General features: G+C 45.8%; 1 protein-coding gene across 1 annotated transcript in view; it reads left to right on the plus strand.

Moving 5' to 3' along the window:
- Window positions 1-22,172, plus strand: part of ETF1 (eukaryotic translation termination factor 1) — a 257,735-nt gene that overhangs the window by 142,491 nt on the left and 93,072 nt on the right. The window contains exons 7-8 of the mRNA XM_069654342.1: window positions 897-1,026; window positions 9,726-9,881. Of these exons, the coding sequence (XP_069510443.1) occupies window positions 897-1,026; window positions 9,726-9,881 (286 nt within the window). The remainder of the gene's footprint in view (window positions 1-896; window positions 1,027-9,725; window positions 9,882-22,172) is intronic.

Here is a 22,172-nt window from a genome sequence, read left to right on the forward strand (position 1 = left end):
TTAAGAATCATTGCTTGGAATGCTCAGTTCTGTATGCCAAACGTGTAAACAATTTTAGTAAATGCACTTATCCCTGATTGCTAATAAATGCTGGCTTTACAATCGTATTGTTGTGTGGGTACTGTGCATGACATTTGTATAACATGTTATACAAGGATTTCTTTTATTTCGATTTTTTTGTTTTTTTCTCCTCTCACTGTGGCTTGCTTTTTTCGAATATACTACTCATTATGCTTGGATTGTTCTACATCTGACAGTTTGTATTCGTTGTGTTCCTTTTGTTGCATTAACCTTGGTTGATTATTGGTGTTAAAGAACATTGTATATCCCAAATGTAAAGGAAAGGCACATGTTTGTATGACACCAGTCGGCAAGGGATATCGAAAGTAGCATTGGCTGGCTTTTATCTAACAAGGGTCTACTAGGGGAGTAACGGAAGCCAAACTAATCCTAGCAATTTCATTCTTTAGGATCATAAAGGGAGGCCGTGAAAGGAAAAAGGTCAAGTGTCTGTGTAGCCATATTTGTGTGGAATGTTCTGTCGCTAACTCAGTTTATTTTTATCCTTGTTCTGCTCTGGAAGTGTTCAGATTACCCCAGAGATAGCATTCAGTTTAGTGTGTGCAAGTTACGAGAAACCATGAATAACTCAAGATCCTCTATACACCTTTATTCTTGTGCACCCCCACGAACTTTGACACATTGGACTGAGTGGCATAACTGCATACGAGCAACTTGCATAACTTTTCTTTTTGGGTAACAATTTGTCATATATAAACCACAATGTTTGTATGATGTGACCTAGATTGGACTAGAGCAGTTGACTATGAAACCGCTATACAATAAATGGATTCCTGAAATTAGAATATATTTTTTTTTTTCCCCCCATCTTCAAGCGATTGCAATCTAAAGTGTTGAAGTTGGTAGACATCTCGTATGGTGGGGAGAATGGATTCAATCAAGCAATTGAACTATCGACTGAGGTCCTTTCTAGTGTGAAGTTCATTCAAGAGAAAAAGCTAATTGGTAAGCAGGAGTATACAAAATATCTGGGGAAATGGTGGTTTTGAGGTGAAGTATAAAATGTTGATATGAACTGTTTGATTTGCTTTTCTGAACTGTAAAATGTGAAACCCTAAAGTGATGCACAAACAAAGATTAGATGCAGCTAACGGTTTGACGAAGACAATATGCATTACATACTTTTGTGACGGTCCTTTGCTGAAGCAGCACATCTTGGCAGCTAAATATATTTTGTTACGAACCCCCACCCCCTACCTTTTTTATTCTTTTAGGATTTGTCCACCTTTCGCAAAAGATTTCTATGGAACACCATTGTTTTTGATTGTTTTGAAACCTGTCCTGACTTTTTAGAAGTCAGTAAAACCTGCTTCACTTGCAAATTTTGCTCATTCATATGTGGGAAACTGACTGGTCTCGAAGGTTTTCTGAGTGAGTGGAGTCGGGGGTCCAGACTGAGTACATTGTGACACACTCAATTTAGATTAGATAGGATGTATACAAATGCAGTATTCTAGGCCTTAAACGCACACTAAAAAAGAAACTATCAGGTGATACTATCTCACAAAACAAGAATACAATTCTATAAAGGCACCAAAGGTTCTTAAATGCATTCAATGAATTAAATCAAGAAAAGAGTTGAGTAAAAATGATGCAGTGAGATGGAACGTAAATATTCCCCAGTTTCAGAAGTCCGTCCCTATGACGAGTGGGGCAATGTGTCCAAAGTCACAATGCTTCTCCCCGGAATGTATCTGAATCATGTAAAGTACTGTTAGATGGTTTTGCCCATCTGTGATTAGACTTCAGAAAGCCCACCTCGGCAGAACAGGGGACACCCCTTAGGTTTAGCCTGAACTACCCAAAGGTTTGGTAGCAATGGCTGACCAAGCCAAGTTTAGTGTAGGAGGCATGAGGGCTTTATTGAGGCACACAGTACTCTGAGCATACTTGGTTCAGAAAGTTCTCCAGCATGGGGTCTTGCATGAATTTGCATGCTCTTGAATATTCCCTGTCAGGCTGGGATAAGAAGAAAGCAGTTTTGCTGTAGACTGAAAACTGCTGGTCTCTATATCCAATAATTCTCCTTTGGAGTCATACTGCCCCAGCCAATGACGCTCGTCTGAGCTTTCCCCCTGGTAGCCATCTTCAGATTTTTACCACCTGTTTCTAGTGTTGGCAGTCCTTGTGCTTCTCAAAATGTTTTTTTTTTTAAACACTTTCTATTGTCTTTAATCTCCTCCTAGTCTACCGTCACGCAGTGACTAACTGCAGCGGGTACATGTCTGTGAAGATCGACTTTGTATTGTTGGATCTTCGCTCGTGATTTCGACAGGCCCAGGCTTGGGGCTATATCTCCTCGACCAAGTCTGAGGGTGCTAAGTCTTTTCAGGGCCAGTGTGTTAAGGGAGTTTTCCAAAGGTCAGCTTTAAGTTGAGACTTCATAAAACTATCCCAATGGTATATAGATCCCCAACTCTTGGTATCGGTCTGTACTACTCATGCAACCTTGGTAGAGTGGCAGAGCAGTCAGGCTTATCATGAGAGGAAGATGTGAGCTGCATGTAATTACACTGAACCCAGTTAGTAAAGCAGATCAAAGAAACATTTGCACATATATGTATATTAAATTCTGATGCTTGTGAATCTGCTTAGAATCACATGCTGTGCATATAGTTCGACATCTAGTGGTAATCGCAGAGTATTGCATCTTGTCTTTCGAGAATCGAAAGGGGACGTTGACATGGGCATGCTTGTAACACTATCCCCAACGTGATGTTTACCCAAAATCCCTCGCGCGTCAAGGTCCCTCAGATGGTTTTTTCTGCCCATCTAGCTGGTCGCCTTATGCAGAGCTAGTAAATTACTACGTTTTTATTTCATTGTCCATGACCTTTGGTCGTTTAATATTAGTCAACTGGTGCTTCGACAGGCCTCGGCCCTCTGGCCAAGCCTACACAGTAGGGAGAGTCAGGCCTGGGGTTCCATTTCTTTCGTAGAATGCATTTCCTTAGGCCCTCTTTTCCCTTCTGGTCTTGCTGTCGCTTCTAACCTGAGCTATGGACAGGACTCCTTTTTAAATGTGGCCCTTATTGCAACGGCAAATATCCAGGGAAAGACGCACACCAGAGGTGCAATAATTGTCTACCTCGATCACAACTTGCAGTCCTTTCAACTTTTACGTCTGAACACTATAAAAGAACGGCGGACAAAGCAGTGGGCGGCCTTGTTAGGCAAAGATTGTATGCAGTACCCTCTGGGAACACTACACACAACTAGGACTACAGGTGTAAGCAAACCATCCTTTGGTAGAAGTCTGTAGAAGTGTTTGCGTCCCGCAGGGGGACATTGTTTGGCCCAGGAGGGCCTTCGTACTTTGGCCACGCCCCCCCCACTACAATTGCCCGGACTCTCAAGCCCGCCGGGTGAAGCCCGCGGGGAAAGGGCACGGGGTGTTTGCGTCCCGCAGGGGTGTTCGCGGACCGCAGAGGGGGAGCGCTGCACTTCTGGCTTGCCGGCAGAGATGTCACTCCAACACTGAACAGAGGGAGGTTGGAGTTTGAAGCCGCTGCTCACCGTATGGAAGCTGCTGCCGTTTGCTGTCTGTAAAGGAGGTAACCTAGCTGACAATCCCTTACTGGCGCCTTTTTTGCCCTATTTTTGAGTCAATTCTCTGGGTCCTTATGCCGGACCACCGTGCTGAAGCCACTGGGGGGACCCCAGCCCTTGTACCCCCTGTGTTTTTTGGACCTGAGCTTGGCCAGGGTTCCCCTCCCGGCGCCAAGAGGAAATTCAGACCGCTAAAGAGGAATCGGATAGCGGATCCCTTAGCTGCCTTGATAACACATTGTGCTCCAGGAACCACCCATGAGGCCTTAGCACCCGCAAATCTTGGGGATACCCACTTCCTGCTCAATGAGATCCGTCATCTTTTGGATAGTCCAGGGGTAGAGCCCTTCCCCTTACCTGCACGGAGTCTGGTTGCTTTACCCTCTGGGCCCCGGCTGGACTCTCCCATTTCATCTGTTTTGGCTGCGGGGGGCAGACTGACACTACCTGTCCAAAGGGGCATATCCTCCTCAAGCTCCCACAATAGTTTGTGGAGCGATATACTTTCATCTACAAGTCTAGAGGGTAGCTCCCCCCTTGGTGTGTCCCCTTCTCGGTCGGTCGAGGCCATTATCCACAACAATACTTCTGCTGGGAGTAACCATGAGCCCAAATTGACCTCTGACCAACCCACCGAGGAAACGCCCTTGCATAGGGGGTGTGGGTGTACCCAAGTACTGGCGGAACTGGCCATCATTAAGGATCTGTTATACACTCTGCTAGAGGCTCAAAGGAAAGGTGATGGAACTGTTCAAGTGGAGGAGCCCATGATCAACATCCCAGCTGACGAAGGGCACACGTGCCCACTCCTGGAAAGTCCCTTAGATTGTCCACCTGCAGAGGTCCCTCTGGTATTGTCCACCCCCAACGGGACTGCCGTTGACCTAAAACAGGCACAGGCCTCTGTCCCCATGGTCTCCGACTGTACCAAACCCAAAGCCCAGGGTCCATGGAAGTCAGGGGATCATCTCAAGTTGCTGGAATCAGGAAATCCCAATCACACAACAGTCCTTCTTCAGGGGGTGTCCAAACTGGCAGCAGACAAGCCAGAGCCAAGGGACGCCTTACTTAACAAATGCCTATTCTGGCTAAATACCACTGGAGGCTGCCCGTTTGTATGTAGAGAGGCTTTGGCGGGGTGCAGCAGAATTACCAGCATGGGCAAAAACTCCCTGGACAGCATCAAATTGACTTTTTGGGACCATAGTATAGCACACAGGGTTTGGGGAGGTTGTGGTCGGGCTGGTAAGTTATCGAAGAGTGGGATTTCAATCAGTATGCCCCCTTTCCTCAGCCCTGTCATCCCTGTCAGATCTGCCATAGTAAAGTCTGGGGTTTTCCCTAGTAACAGCCTCCTTTCTGGTGCCAATTTGACTGCCTTAGGCCCGAGGCGCCATGGGTGTTGGAGGAGGAATGGGGATGGTGGGACCTGATTTTGGATCTAAAGATCTGCTTATGGTTCCCATTGGAGGGGGTGGATTGCTCGTACTGCCCTGTTGTCTTCTCTGTGGTTGATTTTATGCAACTCTGTATCAGAACCGTATTCTTATCCTTAGAAATGTTTTTGTAGGATGTACTTTGATGGTCATTTTTTTTGGCCGAATAAAGTTGTTTGATTGATTGAGAAGTCTGTACTACACAGTTTTGGTAGCGTGTTGAGCAGCCTGTCTTATCTCAAGAGGGGAATGTGAGCAGTAATGTTAGAGGTTTACAATCACAGGTGTTAAAATAAACTTATACTCAAAGTTTCTGGGATAAATACCTATTCATTTATCAGTCAGTTGTAAAACATTCATTAGAAGGAGGCAATTATATAATAACATACAAATATACTTCAGTACTTTTCAATGAGAGTAAAAGGCAAAGGTTATCAGAACATAAAAGACTACAATAATTCTTAGACCGTGCAAATGCTTTCAGTTCAGCGGAAGAGTCAATTCAATAGTCTAGGCCAAAGTCGATGTGCTAAAGTCTTGGATAGGTTAAAGCGGTTCTGGTAATTAAACAGAAAAGTCTCTGTACAAGTTCTTGGAAGTAGTTTGTAAAAAGAATCATGTTGGGTCACAAGCTGATTAGGCCTACGAGTTGCAAAAGTTTCAAGCACTTTCACCGTGAGAGGCAAGTTCTCAGTCTTGTTTTACAGTACCTTACAATGAAGAAAAAGATGCAGCTGGTGACTTCTGTTCCTGCAGATCTCGCTGTTCCTGTGCCTCGGTCGTGGGCACAAGAGGGAGGACGTCTGGGGACTCCTGCACTGGGATAGGTCAAAAGCTTGCAACTGGTAAACTTCAATTTCAGTGGCTGTTTTTCGTTTGTTACTGCACTGGAAACAACGTTGGTCCTGGCTGTCAAGGTGGACTGTCCTTGCTTCTGAGGTCCAACACTCAGCTGAAGGGGGTGGGGGCGGCGGTCAGGCTCCTCTCAGTCCAACGTTGTGGGAGTCCGGAGGATCTTCCAAACGTATTCGGCCAGTTTTCAAGCAACTCACACAATCTGGTGTCCCTCTCTCTGGCTGTATGGTTTCCTGCAGCACTCTTGAGGAAAGGCAACCAGCTCCAAGATGGGTGTCCAGGTGGCTTATTTGGGAGTTGATTGGTCCTACCAACGCAAAGGGAGAAGTGGTCCTTTTCAGGGCTTCTCTGTCGATGCGACTTGAAGATTCGAACCTGCAGCATGGCTTCACCGAGCAAACCAACGGTCCAGGAGTTGCATCAGCCATCCTTGTCAAGCTCTTCGGTTCCTTCGTCCAGTGGTCGACTGTCTTCCAAGCCAAAGAACTTGCCTTTTATTCAGTTCTCTCCCATTCATTCCAGCCTAGCTGCCACTCACCCAGCAGGGTGGCAGTCCTTGTCAGACAGTCAGCCAGCCAATCAGAGTGCATTTGATTCTCCTAGGAGACTAAGCACGGAGTTTCGGGCACCTCCCACACTTCCTGCCTACCCCAGACAGTCTGAAGCCAGAGGTGGGTGTCACTCCTGAAGCCCGCCAAACGCAAATGAACAAAGACCAAACCTGATTGGGCGCGCAGAGGAAAACTCGAAGGACCTTTCCACAAAGACATGGCGAAAAAAGGCGGCCGAGAACCAGTTTAGCAACGATGGCTGGGCGCCATCTTGAAAAACATGGCTCCATCGCACCATGATCCGGTCTGGCATCACCCTCCAGAAGGATGCCTTGCAAGTTGCGCAAAAGGTCTGGGAGAAGCCAGGGCAAACGCCCAGATGAACAGGTTAGACGGCAGGTTTAGGATGACGGGCGGGGAGACAATCCTCCTTGCTTCCCACCTGCAGCCCATTTCCTCTGGTGACTGCGACCTCTTATTTTAAACCAATGTCTTTATCTTCCTCCATGGGAGCTACCTCCCGTTGCCTCTGCAAGGACGACAAAGTCCTTGGGAAAGCACTGTTACTCCATCTCAGGATTGCATCTGTGGCAGGCCAACACGGATGCCCTCTTGGCTGCGGCTAACCAGAAGCTGTGGCAGGAGCCCGGAAATTCTGCCAAACCTCCCTTTAGACAAGCAAGACTCCAAGGCTGGTCTTGCAGATGCCCGGGCCATTGCGCAGGACCTCATGGAGTCTTCGGTCGCACACATAGGTAGTCAGCAGAGGGCTGTGCCTTGGGATGGAGATGCAAAGCACGCCGTGAAGTTTTCATCTGATGTGCAGGAGTGGATCCTGGATCTGCTCTTTGAGGGTGTGGACCTTTTTCATTCATCTACTGATGAGTCCGTCTTATCAGAGGAAGATGTGAGTTGTTGGCAAGTACACTGAACCTAGCAAGCAATGCACATCAAAGAAACACACATACATGTATATTAAAATATAGATTTTAGATTTACTCGAGTCACTATTAAATACTTAGCACAATAAACCAACCCACCTAGGTATACTTTCAAAAGGCCACTTAGTTGGTAGTTGCTGAACGGGCACACATTGTTACTGGAGTTTGACACCCACATAATATTGTAATTGCATTTAGGCTGCATACACGAGTGATTTTTGGGAAAGAAAACAGTTGGTTAGTGTTATCCTAGCAGAGCTTCAGGGTGCCAGAGGCAGTTTTGCGTCACAGCAAGTCATTCAAAGTCAAAAAAATGCAACTGTGGCCTAAAGTCTTGCAAAGTAGTAGAATCAAATATTCCTGTGGATACTTTCAAGTCTTTGGTAAGGAAGTTACAAGAAGGCTTAACAAAAGTCAGAGGCCCTGTGAAAGAACTCCCTAATGGGACACAAGCAGCAGTTTGAGTCTGAGGTAAATGGGCTGCCCTGGATACCCCCATGTTCACTTAAACGCTTTGGAATGACTTTCTGGAATCGGGTAAGAAATAACGTTTTCCCCACAGTACCTTCGGTTTGAAGAAAATGTTTGTGGTGGATGCTCCGCAATGTTTCAGCTCTGGACACGACCTCTGGATTCCTTAGTCTGATGAAGAAAGGTAGGACAATCAATGGATCTCTCAACAGCCGTTTCGATGGAGGACCTCTGGCATGGCTTTCAACTTATTTGATCACTTGGAGTTGGATTGTCTCTGGAGTGTCCTTGAGAGGTCAGCAAAGACTTGGATGGATTCTGCCTAATCATTCAGGACAGCCAGACCCCCAGTGGGAGCTGGTCTCACTCGGGCCATTCTGTCAAAGGACACTGGGGTTGTAAATGTCTCTTCCCACTTCCTGCCCGTCCAGGCACACTGGAGCCTAGGTGGGGACACCCAAGGGTTCCATACAAAAGCAAAACATACACACCGGCCAACCCCTCCCAGAATGGTAGAAGGGCTAACAAGGAACCACGCTAGTAATGCACTACCAAGGCTATGGACATAGCCTGCAGTAGACAAACCACAGTTGGTTGGACCCGTCCACTGCCACCAGCCATAACTAGGAGTTATAAGTGACCTAAAGTCATAGTGCAGAGAGAAGGGGGATACTAGGTATCATTTTAGCTCTCCACATAAGGTGGTGGGTGCCAATTTCTCAGACTATAAAGTTTGAGGCGCCATACTACGCATCTCCTTATTAACTGTAGTTAATCCAGGATAAAGAAAATAATCTCAAAGGAGGGCTCTAAGGGTCCCCAGCAACACTGTCCATAAGGAGCTGTGTGCTGCAATAGCAAAATACAGATGTCTTAAGAGTTATGCAGTAAAGTAGACTCCATGGGACAGGTAAAATACAAAGAAGAGTTCCAAAAGACATAGTCCGTAAGAATGAATGAGTGAAAAAAGGCTCCACTCATTCAGGATGAAAGGAAAAAAGTCCAGAAGTCGGCATAAAGTGCTGGGGGTTTCATTCGGAAAGGGGATGAAGCATACCCATGATCTCCCGAACAGCAGCCACGTGGAGGTCTGTCCATACATTGACATTGTTCTACTATGTTAATAGGGAGGAGTCTTAAGTCGGCCAAGAGGTGCTTTGCATCCTGTTCGCATGAGGAGTGTTCAAGAGGGGAGTTAATTGCTTCTGTAGAGCTATGCCTCAACTCACTGGTTGTTTATGTACTGCTGTATAATCTTATTCAATGAGCATGTGACTCCTGTTCTCGAGCATGGGTATCGTTCATGGATTCACAAGCAACACTCTCCTAACTGGCTCTTCTTGGTTCTTACTGCCACATTACGTGCACTGCCAAATCTGAAGAGGACCACCAGGTGTGGAGCTAAGGGGACCTGTCTAATTGGCTGTGGGCAGTATGACCCTAAAGGACACGAATAGTGCAACATTGACTTGCAGTTTTACAATGTAAAGGGAAACTGGTTTATTACTGAAGATTTTGAGCCTGATTGAGGGTCGGGTGGGTGGGTTATTCAATGAGCATATGAATATGAAAGATACCAATGCTGGAGAAACAGGAGTTACAGGTAAATTATTCCTTCTTACTCTTAAGATTCCATGATCACACTCTATTGGCTAAGGGAATGCACATTTTGAGGCCTGAACACCTATCTTTGTGTCATAGCATTAAAATGTCCGAAAAATAAAATTTGTCATGAAATAGTTTTCTGTGTAAGGGTGAAAACCATGATTTTAAATTTAATGTATTCTTTGCATTTCATTTATATATCGTGTCTAATTGATTACTTTACCTTTCTTTCACAGGGCGATACTTTGACGAGATCAGTCAAGATACGGGGAAGTATTGTTTTGGTGTTGAAGACACACTGAAGGCCTTAGAAATGGGTGCAGTGGAAATTCTCATAGTGTATGAAAACCTGGATATTATGAGATACGTGCTGCGCTGTAATGGCTCTGAAGGTATGTAAAAGTAGAGCTCAAACTGTGCTCACTGATCTCTATGGATTGCCACCCATTCCACCACTGAAATCCTGTCACACGGGCAGAGCTCAGGATCAAGATGTTGAATCCTAGGCTTGCTTGAAAGTTCAGTAGCTTTTGTTTGGGCACACAATTGATGGATTCAGTTAAAAACAAACTGGTATAGCCATACTCATTTCTTTGATAATGGTTATGTAATGGTAGAAACACTATGCATGCTTGAAGTCTGTAGGACTTTCTCAACAAATGTATTAGTGGCGTTTAAAGTTGGAATACAAAATGTCATTGATAATAGGATAACCTAAAAGGATGTTATATGGTATTTGGTTGCTCCCTGTTAGGGAGAATTCTCATTTCTGTACTAATTCCCCTTCAACCTTGGAGACCCCCAGCTCTTTTGATAGACTTTGGGACTTACCTTTTCTCTTTGTAGGTCCAGCACACTTAGTTAAGAATGCCCCCTGTAGAGATGTTTTATTAGATTCTGGATTAAATTGGGGGAAGGCCTTTTATGTAATTCCTTGGCAGTTATTTTTAACCGCTAATATTTATGCATTAGGAAGACTATTTAGAAGTTTTTTTAAGATTGCCTGTCGTTCTCCCAATAATTTGGTAAGTGTTTTTAGATGTTCATAACATTTTTAAAAGCAAGTTTAAATTTATTTCTTATGAAATGCTTTTCAGTATGCGATATATTTTCTTTAAGTGTTATTTTGTGTACTATAAAACTTTTTTTTTTTAAAATGGTGTGTGCTGGACCTACAAAGAGAAAAGGTAAATGAAGTCAATTTCACTGTACTATTCTTGGGAATAACCTTTCAATGGTCAGACAGGTTAACGCCATTGCATCTGCCTCGGCCTACCACTTGAAATTAATCACTGCAACCAGACCATTGCTCCCTCAACAGAACAGCCTCACCATCTCCAGAGTAATTTGACTATTGCAATGCCCTTTTGGTAGGCACCTCTGCAAAACGCAATAGGAAACTTCAGACGGTACAAAACGATGCTCCGACCGGCCACTGGCATTTCAAAGAGGGGCCACATCTCGGCCACTAGGAAATCTGTTCACTGGCTCCCCATCAAGGAACGTATCCTCTAAGACTCTTGCACTCGCCCACAAATGTCTTCATAACTCAACCCCTTCTACCTCTCCCAAAGATTCACAATATCTTCCACAATCAGACCCACAAGAATAGCCTACACTAGCCGTGTCTACATTCCCGAAGAGGTCAGGGCGCGACAAGGTGGGTCGAGTTTCCACGTCATAGCAGCCACCAACTGGAACTCGCTAACCCTCTCACCCCCCCTCCCCCGACTGAGGGGCATCGAGTCACACACAGCATTCAGAAAGCAAATAAAACGCTTCTGTTTGTATAGAACCGTTCCTGATACTGTGCCTGATCACGTTTACTAACTTTGGTGTTCTGTTACACTTCCAGCTAAAATGAACTGAGTTTTCTCAAATCACCTATGCATCATGTAAGTTCACGGTATTCGTTAAGGCTCTTGCTCTTTAACCTGTAACTAAGACATCTCCATGAAACGGCACCTTGATGCCTCTGGGTTGTAACGCACTTTACAAATCGGAAAAAATAAAATAACTGTTGGGGACCTCTATGCCAAGGGATAATTTTTATGAAGTCTTACCTCAAGTGTACTTGAGAAAAACTCACCCGATACCGGTTAGGGAGAGTTCTCATTTCTGTGCTAATGCTCCAACTTTAAAGACACCAGCTCATTTTTTTTTTTTTTACCCTGGAGTGTGAGATCTTTTTCGCACTGTTTTGACCTGATTTGGATTTTGTTTGACTGTTTTGGAGTCTGATAAACTCTATAGGCATCTGCTTTTTGTATGGTGACTGTTAGGCAAAGTTTGCATGCAGTACCCTCTGGGACCACTACACACAACTATGACTACAGGTGTAAGCAAAACTAACCTTTGGTATAAGTCTGTACCACACAGTTTTTGGTAGCGAGCTGAGCAGCTAGGCTTATCTCCAGAAGGAATGTGAGCTTGTAAGGGTGTTACACAGAGGTCTACAATCCCAAGCATTCAGATAGACACTTATATGCAAGGTTTCTTGGTAAAACACATTTATTACACAGTCCGTTAGAAAACATTCACTAAAAGGAGGCAATCAATATCACACAAATATACTACAGTACTTCACACTATTCGGTTGTGTCATTTAAACTACTTTGAAGTGGGGCAAAAAGGCATAAGATAATGAAACAAATATTAGTTACTCTTAAACAGTGCAAATAGTTTCAGTTCACCAGAGTAAATTCAATGCAATTAATAGGCCAAAGTCAATGGGCTAGAGTCTTGCATAGGATAAAACGGTTCTGGTAGTTTAAACAGAAAAGTCTTTGCCCCAGTTCTCAGAAGTAGTTCATCGAAGAAAGATTCATATGTCGGCTCAAAAGCGCACTAGGCCTCCAAGTTGCCAAAGTTTCAAGCACTTTTGCAGTGAGAGGTAATTTCTCTCGGTCGGTTTTTCACAGTACCTTATATTGAAGAAAAAGATGAAGCTGAAGACTTCTGTTACTGGCAGATCCTGCAGATCTCACTGTTCCTGAGCCTCAGTCGTGGGGACAAGAGGGAGGATGTCGGGACTCCTGGACTGGTCACAAAGCTGGCAAACTGGCAAGTCTTTGATTCCGGTAGCTGTCGTCAAGCCCACTAACTGGTGTCCTCCCTGATTATTAGGTTTCCTGCAGCACGCTGAGGAAAATACAACCAGCTCCGAGAATGGTGCCGAGGATGGTGTCCAGGTGGCTTATGAGTTGATTGGTCCCACCAACTCAAAGGAAGAAGCCGTCCTTGAAGGAGCTTCTGTCAAATGGAGTTTGGCAATTCGGACCTGCAGCAGGGCTTCAGTGGGCAAACAAACGGTCCAGGAGTTACAGCAGCAGTCTTCTTCCAGCTCGTCTTCGGTTCTTTCGTTCCAATGGTCGACTCTGCCTTTTCAATCTAAGAGACTTGCCTTTTAAACAGTTTTCTCCTAGCCTAGCTGCCACTCGCCCAGTAGGGTGGCTGTCCTCGCCGGACAGTCAGCCAGCCAATTAGACCAGAGTGCATTTGGGTCTCCTAGGAGACTAAGCACAGGGAGTTTCGGGCACCTCCCTCCCTTCCTGCCCACCCCAGACATTCGGGCACCAGAAGCGGTCTTCAGTCCTGAAGCCCGCCAAAGGCGTAGGAACAAAGGGGCCAAACCTAGAATGACTTTTCCAAAAAGAAATGGCAAAGACTGGGACCTGTTTTAAACAGAGTGGGCTCAGACGCCATCTTGAAAAACATGGCTCCCGCAATATTTAGCTACCGGTGTTCGGGGTCAGGAAAAATCATGGTAGTTCGTTGTAAAACCACTGCCACCAGCCATTTTGATAGGAAAGGGTAGCATTTGACTGCTGCATGAGTTTCTAGACATGGGGGATACTAGGTAACCCCTCCAGCACCCGATTGTTGGTGTGCTCGGTCTAGGAATTTAAAAAGATTAGTAAAGTCAATTTAACTTTACATTCCCTGGGAAACAGTTTATCCTACATAAGGTGCTTAAACCTTGGGACAGCCTTAAGGGCTTCCCTGTGTCAGTGCACTGAGGGTGCTGTGTGACACACATGAAAAGATGATGCCTATGGAGTTGTCTAAAACTCCACAACCAAAAGAAATAACCACAGAAAACAAACAATTTAAAAAGTTCAAAGTCCCAAAGTTTAGCAAAAGAGCTGGAGGGCTCTAAAGTTAGAGCACATTTTGAGAATTCTCCCTTTCAGCGACACAGCACATTCAGTGCAGTGTCACTGAGAAATCCTTGAAATTTGTCATGGTTTAAATACCTTGTGTGAACTACCGGTCTAGGTAAACCCCAAGAGTTTTTACTACCTGTGACATAGGGATGCAGATTATATCGATCCAGAAGGAGCTGTTTTACATCCAGTTTCTTGAGTGTTCCTATTGAGCCACTGAGTAGTTCAGTTTTCTCACTGTTTAAGCACAACCAATTTTCAGCCATCCACGTTTGAATTGTGGTGCAGATGGAATTAAGAGATTCCTTGTCCACCTCACAGTCCCCAGTTAGGGGGATGAGGACCTGTGTATCAGCATAACCTTGGTAAACCTTGGTAGAGTGGCAGAGCAGTCTGGCTCATCATAGGAGGAAGAGCTGTAAGTACACTGAACTAGGAAAAAGGGCCACACTGATGTTGGGGAGAATTCTCATTTCTGTGCTAATTCCCTTCAACCTTAGAGACCCCCAGCTCTTTTGGCCAGACATGGACTTTTTAATTTTCACCTTGGAGTGAGCGAACCATTTTTCTCACTCTCGTGTTATGATCTGATTTGGATTGTTTCCTTTTTATTTTTGGAGTCTGATAAACTCCATAGGCATCTACGATTTGTTTGACACACTGCACCTTCAGTGCAGTGTCAGAGAAATCAGTTAGATTTCTCATAAGGTTTGAATACCCTTTCTTGTGTGAACTACTGTTCCCAAGAATAGTAAAGTGAAATTGACTTCACTTAACTTTTCTCTTTGTAGGTCCAGCACACATTTTATGTGGAGGGTTGGTGGGGGGGTGGGTTACTTAGTAGCTCCTTTCCTACTTACCCATGTAATATTTTTGTTACTCTCCATACTTTGACTGGTGGCAGTGATTTAATTTTCCTACCTTTGTGCTTTTCTACAGCAGGCTGAATCCTCAGCTGTAGTATAGCAACCATGTGTGACAATTTCGTCAAAAAATGGCCCAGTCTTCTTTTTTTGCCATTTCCGGTTTGTGAGGTGGGTCTTGGATTTTACTCTGAGTGCCAAACTAGGTTTGACCTTTGTTCGTTTTGTCTTTGGCAGGCTTCAGTACTCAAATCCGCCTCTGGCTCCAGTGTCTGTTAGGGAGAATTCCCAGAAATGTGCTAATTCCCTTCATCTTAGAGACCCTCAGCATCTTCCCTGGATTTTGATGACTATTTTTTTTTTAACCTAGAGAGAGAGAGAGAGACCCCTTTTCCCACTCTAGCATGGATTATTTATGTGAATGTTACCGCTTTCTTTTGGTTATGGAGCCCGACAAACTCAGTAGGCATCATCTTTTACATTGTATCAGAAAGCACCTTCAGTGCAGTGATACAGGGAAGTCTTTAGGATTTCCCAAATGTTTAAATACCTTATCCTTAAAAACTTAGAAAGAAAAACCAATGAAAGAAAAGCCACCCAGTGATAGCTTTTGTTTACTACAGCTGGCTGGCTTTTCCTTCATTATTGCCGCAAAAGTGAGCACAGGTGGGCATCGATTTCACAAAATGCTTTAATTGCTCAAAATTTTACATAGGAACTTTAAAAAAAAAAGTGCAAGTATATTTGTATTATTGCCCATCTTTTTGGGCAATGACATGTTTTGGGTGAACCATTCCTTTAAATACCTTCCCTTGGATAAACTGTTTCCAAGAGCAGTGATGTGAAATTGACTGCTTACATTTTATAATGTTCTGAACCCAATACACACTATCGTACCATAGGGTGCTGGAGGGGTTACTTGGTATCCCCTTTTACTCTTACGTCCCATCCCCTTTCCTGCCTACTGCATGGACGTCCCTTCAAGGGTTAGCCTTAGAGGCAGGCGGTCGTGCGACCCACGGAGCATGCGCTGCCCTGACTCCACCCTCCCCGCCACACCCCAGTCCCCTTTTCCGCATCAACCGGAATGGGCCGAATTCACCACTGCTCCTGGGTTTGGCTTCAGCCATGTAATTCCACGCGCATACTTCTTTGTCTTTTTATCATTCAGGTACTCTGTCCTCAGGCGCTACGCTCCTCCCCCGGCGCATGTCGACTTCCACAGACTTCAGCAGGTGTCCATCCTGCAACTTCAGATCCCCCACACCCTCTTCCTATGTTGCCTTGGCCCAGATCATGGTTGGCAAGCTTGTTCAGCGTGTCTTGCTGTCATCGCAAATGCTGAGGAACAGACTAGCCAGGTGGAGGAAGCTCTTCCAGAAGTATCCTCTAGAAGACCTCAAGAACTTTGTGAAATACAGAGCTAGGCCCAAGGTGTGACCGCTATTTTCCATTGCACCCCGCAAAGGAGACTCCTTCCCAAGGACTCCCGCATGACAGGGACCGTTCAGGTCGTTGTACCAGCACGCGCATCGAGGCTGTTTCAGCTACCGGCACTCGGGCCGAGGGCTCCTCTGATCCTCCCAGTGGCAGTGTTGAGGGACCGGAAGGGTCTTGTACCATATTGTCATCCGAGTGGCTCCGCCCTTGTACCGGCAATACGTCTGAGGGAGCGCCTAAACGCAGCTGTCCTTCGGGTCGAGGGTGTCAAATCTACCAGGCTTAGGCCCGAGGAGCAGGGTAGGCCTTGTGATCCACTTACAAGAGTCCTGGAGGAGGCTGTGCCCGCCGAGCAACCCGTCGCAGGCACATGGTGGGCAACTCAACAAGATAACCGCTGCGCCATACAGAGGCACCAATCCAACACCATTCCAGGAGTTTGGCAAAGGAGTGTCAAGGTGGGACTGGCCTCAACCAGGTATGTGGCCGACAGCTTATCCTTATGCGCAGGGCAGCTTCCCACTGCGTCCATACGGGTAGGGTATGCAGCGGCTCAAGCAGCCTCCGGCTACCCTGTCAGTACCCCCTACCCTCCCTCGGACCAATGAGGAGAGGTTCTTTGAGAGGTTCCTCGGGCTCATGAAGTCGCCTCGTATGGGCGTTCTCCTCAAGGACGCCATCAGGTAAGTCCTCCCGACAATGGTAGCGGCACCACTAGCACCTCCGACGGCCCTGGTGCAGCTGCTGGTCCTGGCTCCCCAGCCGACTCCTAAGGCGGTTCCGTACCAGCCTCTGCCTCAGCCAGGGCCTTCCACAAACCTGGGCCTACCCCAGCCTGAGGTCTAGCAGCCGGCAGAGGGGGTTCTGGCTGAAGTCCTCACGCGACGCCCCTCTGTCATCCTCTGCGGCTCTATTAGGCAAGGAGAAGATCTTGGAGGTGTACAGAAACTCTATTCCAACTCGTCCCTGCAGCTTCGTCAAGCCGAAGCCATGCTGGCTTCGGCTAAACCGATTATGGCGGGAAATTGCAGACTTCCTCCCGGAACTCCCTGCGTAGAGCCAATCATGTTTTAAGACGGGGCTGGCAAGAGGCCAAGCTGGTGGCGCTTGACATTATGGAATCCACCGTGGCACATATAGACACCTCATGTCCGTGGCGATACAGATGGCACGGCCAGGACAGCCTGGCTCTGGGCCACGAAATTCAACCCAGACTTCCAGGAATGCACACTAGATCTACTGTGGACCACGGACAAAGAGCTGGACAAGAAGAAAAACGGCTTCCAAACGGCCAAGTCTTTATCTTGACGAAGACCACGCCCAAGTTGTACACCCAGTCACAGCAGCGCTCTGACAGGCGGCATATGTATGGAGTGTTCCACGGCTTACAGGAATGGAGATCCAGGCAGCCGGGCCGCTTGCTGTCTCAGAACTGGCGCAAGCAACAAAAAGGGGGTGGGGATTAGTACGTACTTTTTCCAGTCTCCCTCTCCCCGCCTCGCAGGGACAGAAGGCATGACACGTCCCTTCGGGTCTGCGTGTCTCCAGTGGGGGGCAGGCTTGCTCTCATGCAAATTTCAGGTGCCAGAATTTCATGGACCCCTGGATCCTTTCCATAGTCTCCACGGGGTACCACCTACCTATCCCAGTCTCTCCTCCCCTCACTCAGGTTGGGACAGCAACTCTTCTGGCGGAGATCGGTCGCTCGTAGTGAGCCAGGCAGTGGAGGAAGTCCCAGCCTCCCAGTGAGGCTTGGGCTTTTATTCCAGGATTTTCACCATCTAGAAAAAGAACCAGGCGGGCCTGAGAGTTGTGCTGGACCTTTGCTCTCTCAACCTCTCCTTACCCCTTCAGAAATTCAAGATGGTTACGCCAGCTTTTATAGCAGAGACATTGTGCAAGACTCCAAGGAAATCGACCTCCTGCATGTACTTTGGACGGCATGCTCTCCTTCTCGGCGCACCTCGCCCACTCAGGGGTCCATGTGGACACTTGTCGTACATACCTTGCAGCCATCGTGGCTTATAGGCACTCTGAGGGGGATCTTCTCCTCCAACCCTATCGTCAAGAATTTGACAGGGCTCGCAAGGCTCTGCCATAGTATTGGGCGCCCTGGCACACAAACTCTTTGAACCAATGGCGTCCGCGGACATCAGGCTGGTCACAATCAAGACGGCCTTACTGGTCTGCCTCACCTCGGCTCGTAAAGTCTGTGAAATCCAGGCGCTGGTCGCCTCACAACCATATACTAACTTTCACAGGGACAAAGTAGTCTTGCAGACACAACCAGCATTTCTGCCCAAGGTGCCATCTACTTTCCACTTGAGTTAGGAAATGGTCCTTCCTACGTTTCTTGCCGATCCTAAGGACGAAGCACAGAGCGCTGCACTGCCTGGATGTCAGGAGTGCCCCCAAAGTTCTACTTGGACAGGACAAAGGGCTTCCGCAAATAGGATGCCCTGTTATGTGGGATATATTTACCCACTCGGCAGTCCTCCCCCCCCCCCCCCCCACCCCCCTCCCCACCCCCCCCCCCACATCACCAAGCTGCGCATCGGCAGTCACAGCAAAATGGCTGTGCTGGCTCCTGTGAGCACCATGGCCTCAAAACTTGTGTTTTGCAGTGACAAAAAAATAGCTGCACCGTCTAGCCAAGCACATATTGGGCAGGATGGAACAAGGGGGTTAGTGTGTTCTTCCAATAACAAAAGAAATGGAGTGAAAAAGCAGCGCTGCTTTGCTGCCAGTACAAAGTCCCCATTGAAAAGGGGGTATTTTACCTTAAAATGATGCTGTGCTGACATTTTTATCTGTTCTTCCTCAAACTGTTAGTAATAAGGCCCTGCCATGCCCATTCATATCCCCATTGTGCTTAAGCAAAACCAAGCATGACCCCTGAATGACCCGCTCTGTCAAACCAAATCTGAGAAAAATCAACAAACTTAATTTTCCGCTGCATGGGGGAAAAAGCTTCACTTTGAATTACTGATCCTTGACACTTTGTAAATTAAAAGATGCTCCAGCTCTGGGCTATGTCAATTTCAGTGCATAGTTGGTTCAAATAAACTGCCTAAAAGAAAACTATTGCTGCTTAACAGTGTGGGAATCCAGATGGAAAGTCAAAAACCGAATTTGAAAGCAAAGTGCTAGCAGCTTGCACCACATGTGTAAAAATGGGTTTTGCAAACTAACGGAGAAAAATGCTTGTGTGAGAGTACTATATTGAACAAAAACTTCTTGCCTAACAATGTGAAGGGGGATTGTGTTGTGACAATACATGCATGATATGTTTCTATTCAGCAGGTTTTCTTCCAATTCAAATGGAATTAAATCAAACATCAGTGGCTGCATGGGGGGGGGATGAATCAGCCCAAGACAGGTTTCTGCTGAGAGGATGACCGAAACAAGAGGGGCCCTTTCAGTAGATACTAACACCCCAGTGATGATTACTAGGTTGGACAATCTGGTCTGAGCCCTCTACAATGAATTTCCAGGACAGATTTTTTTTTTTATTGTCATTAGTTTACAGAAAACCTTACACAACTTGTACAAATTCACATCTAAGAGAAAAGACAGCATAATAAAAAATGTCATGTATATAGAATCGATAATAAAAGGACATCCATATTTCATAAAAGTACGCATGCCTGTCTAAACAATACAGCACAGAGGATAAAAAAGTGCATTGAGTTCCAAAGTGTGCTTCAGTGCAGTTTCAAATGAGCAAATTCATTTGTTCTAAACCAATAGTTAAGCCCTGCAAAAAATGCATTCAATGCGACAATTGGAGATATGTTTAAACCCCACATACATCTATTCCAAAATAGATTTACAGAGCACTCCAGGTCTTTCTTGTATCGATCTTTGAGGGTCAGGGAGCATAGAGGCTCAAAATACATGCACCCAAGCACCAAATGTAGAAGTGTCTCTTGGGCTTTGGGGGCCCCACAAAAACGACATCTCAGATCTGAAGAGTCTGACCTTGGAGTGTTATTAGTACCCCAGTGGATTGTCTTCTCAAGGGTCGGAAACTGAGCCTGAAGCGCATGTAACTTAACCTGCCCTTCTCAGATGGAAATCTGTGTAGAGGGGCAAGCATTCCCTTGCGTGGCAAAAGTTGGAATATGTTTGTAAGAAACATAAGAATTAACACCCTCAACTGTTTCCACCCAATCAGCCCTAAAATGGAGCCTCTTCACCCAGCCTGGTTGTTCTATAAGATCCTCTACTGTAAGTCCTAAGGACAGGAGTATAGAGTTCATTCTATCACAGAACTTGGTCATAGAGGGAACAGTTTCAACTCTAGCCACCTCTCTTAGAGTTTCAAAGAGTTTTTGACACAACTCATGGCGAATAACTGCATTCGGGACTGCCATCGATGGGCCCAGAAGCTCCTTCCACAGCTTTCCCTGAATCGTATTAAGTGTCAGGCTCATGTCGTGGGTACAAATATCTAAGCCATAAAGTAAGATTGGCTCACATTTAGCTAGATAAAAAACGCCTGATTGGTAACAGAGAATCTGCAGACCTTTGATGTCAGGAATTTCATTTGGATCTTAAGTGTACAGACCTTCTAGTTGAGACTCTGCTTCCAATCTTTCATAGAGGCCCTGTTTGTAAGATGGTACCCCAAGTATGTAATAGCCTGTACTTGGTCTACAGGTTCATCACCCATAGTCCACCTATATGTTTGTAACTTTCTTTTTTTTTTTTGGAAAAAACAGGATCTGGGATTTTGCTGCATAAGGTTATTAGCCACTGCGTGGTGATAGAAGAGATGCATCCTCCTAAGGCCTACAGGGGTACGATCAAAAAGGATGAAATAGTCAGCAAAGGCCATCCACTCGAATCGCCATCCTCCCCAATCTTGCTGGTGTGATCGAAGCTCCCTGCCACACCCCCTCCACATCGCACATTTACAGATTGAAAAGAATAGGTGCCAGTGAGCAGCCCTGCTTGACCCCCACAAAAGTTGCTATAGCCCCCGACATGGCACCCTCCCTGGTCATACGGAACCTAATAGATGTATTAGAGTGGAGTAAAGCGAGAAATTGAACTAGCTTACAAGGGATCTGTAAACCCAGCATTTTTGTCCACAATCTTGATCTAATAACTCCATCAAAAGCATTTGAGAGGTCTAGTGATGCTATAAACACATCTCCAACGTTGGTTTGATGAACCAAATCTCTCAAATGAGCCAGGATTGTTGCATTCAAGTTGGTTCCCAGCTCCTCCCTAAAACCAACTTATTTGCTGAGATATGAATTGCCTAACCACTGTATTAAGGTCCCTTAGGAGCAGGATGGCAAAAACTTTGCTAGCCGCATCAATGAGCGCTATGGGCCTGTAGTTATTTGGATTCGTGACCTCCCCTTTTTATGTATGGACACTATAATAGATTGGACCCAGGATTCTGGTAATATGTGGGTCTCAAAGATGTGGTCAAATATTGGGTTTAAAAGAGAGGCCCATAAGTCAGGAGAAGCCTTAATAACAAAGGGCGGAATGTCATCCGGGCCAGGGGCTCTAGACTGTTTCAGTTTATGAATCGCCCATACAATGTCCTCATGGTCCAATGTACAGTGACCTTTGACAGGAGGTATATTGGTATATTCCATATTAGTATCCGATGTAAATTTCAGTGGAAAATTAGAATAGAATGTAGTCCAAGCCGCAGCTTGAATGGGACAGTCTTGGCTGTCCTTGGAGGGGCTACATTTCTTTAACTATTGACCAGAATTTTCCATCCATGCCCTTACAGAGACTCTCCATGAATTGATGGGCATGCAAATATTGATCCATCCTCAGTGATTTCACAAAGTTTTTATGTTTCATGATTAGCTTTTTCTTTAAAACCATGAACTCAACGGGCAATAGGGACTGTTTTTTAAGGGCCGCCAATCCCTTCCTTTGTTGATTTTGGAGATATAGATTCTATTATCCCACCTGAAACTCTTGGGTTCGTTGCTAATTTTATTGTGCACTTTGCTGATTTTATATGCACATGTGAGCATTGTTATTATACAGATTACAGGACACGGATGTGCAAAGTGGAGAAGGAGCAATAAATCTTCAATCAAGCTGGGAAAACCCATCCTCCCTCTGGGGGAAGTGACAGTTGGTGGTAGCTGGAAAAAAAAGGGCCAGTGTAGGACAAAGGATGCCCATTTGTTTCAAAAGACTATTTTATTAAGAAACATTCAAGACTGTTCTC

This window comes from Ambystoma mexicanum, chromosome 3q (genome assembly GCF_040938575.1).
Source record: "Ambystoma mexicanum isolate Mex_15411 chromosome 3q, UKY_AmexF1_1, whole genome shotgun sequence".
NCBI lineage: Eukaryota > Metazoa > Chordata > Amphibia > Caudata > Ambystomatidae > Ambystoma > Ambystoma mexicanum.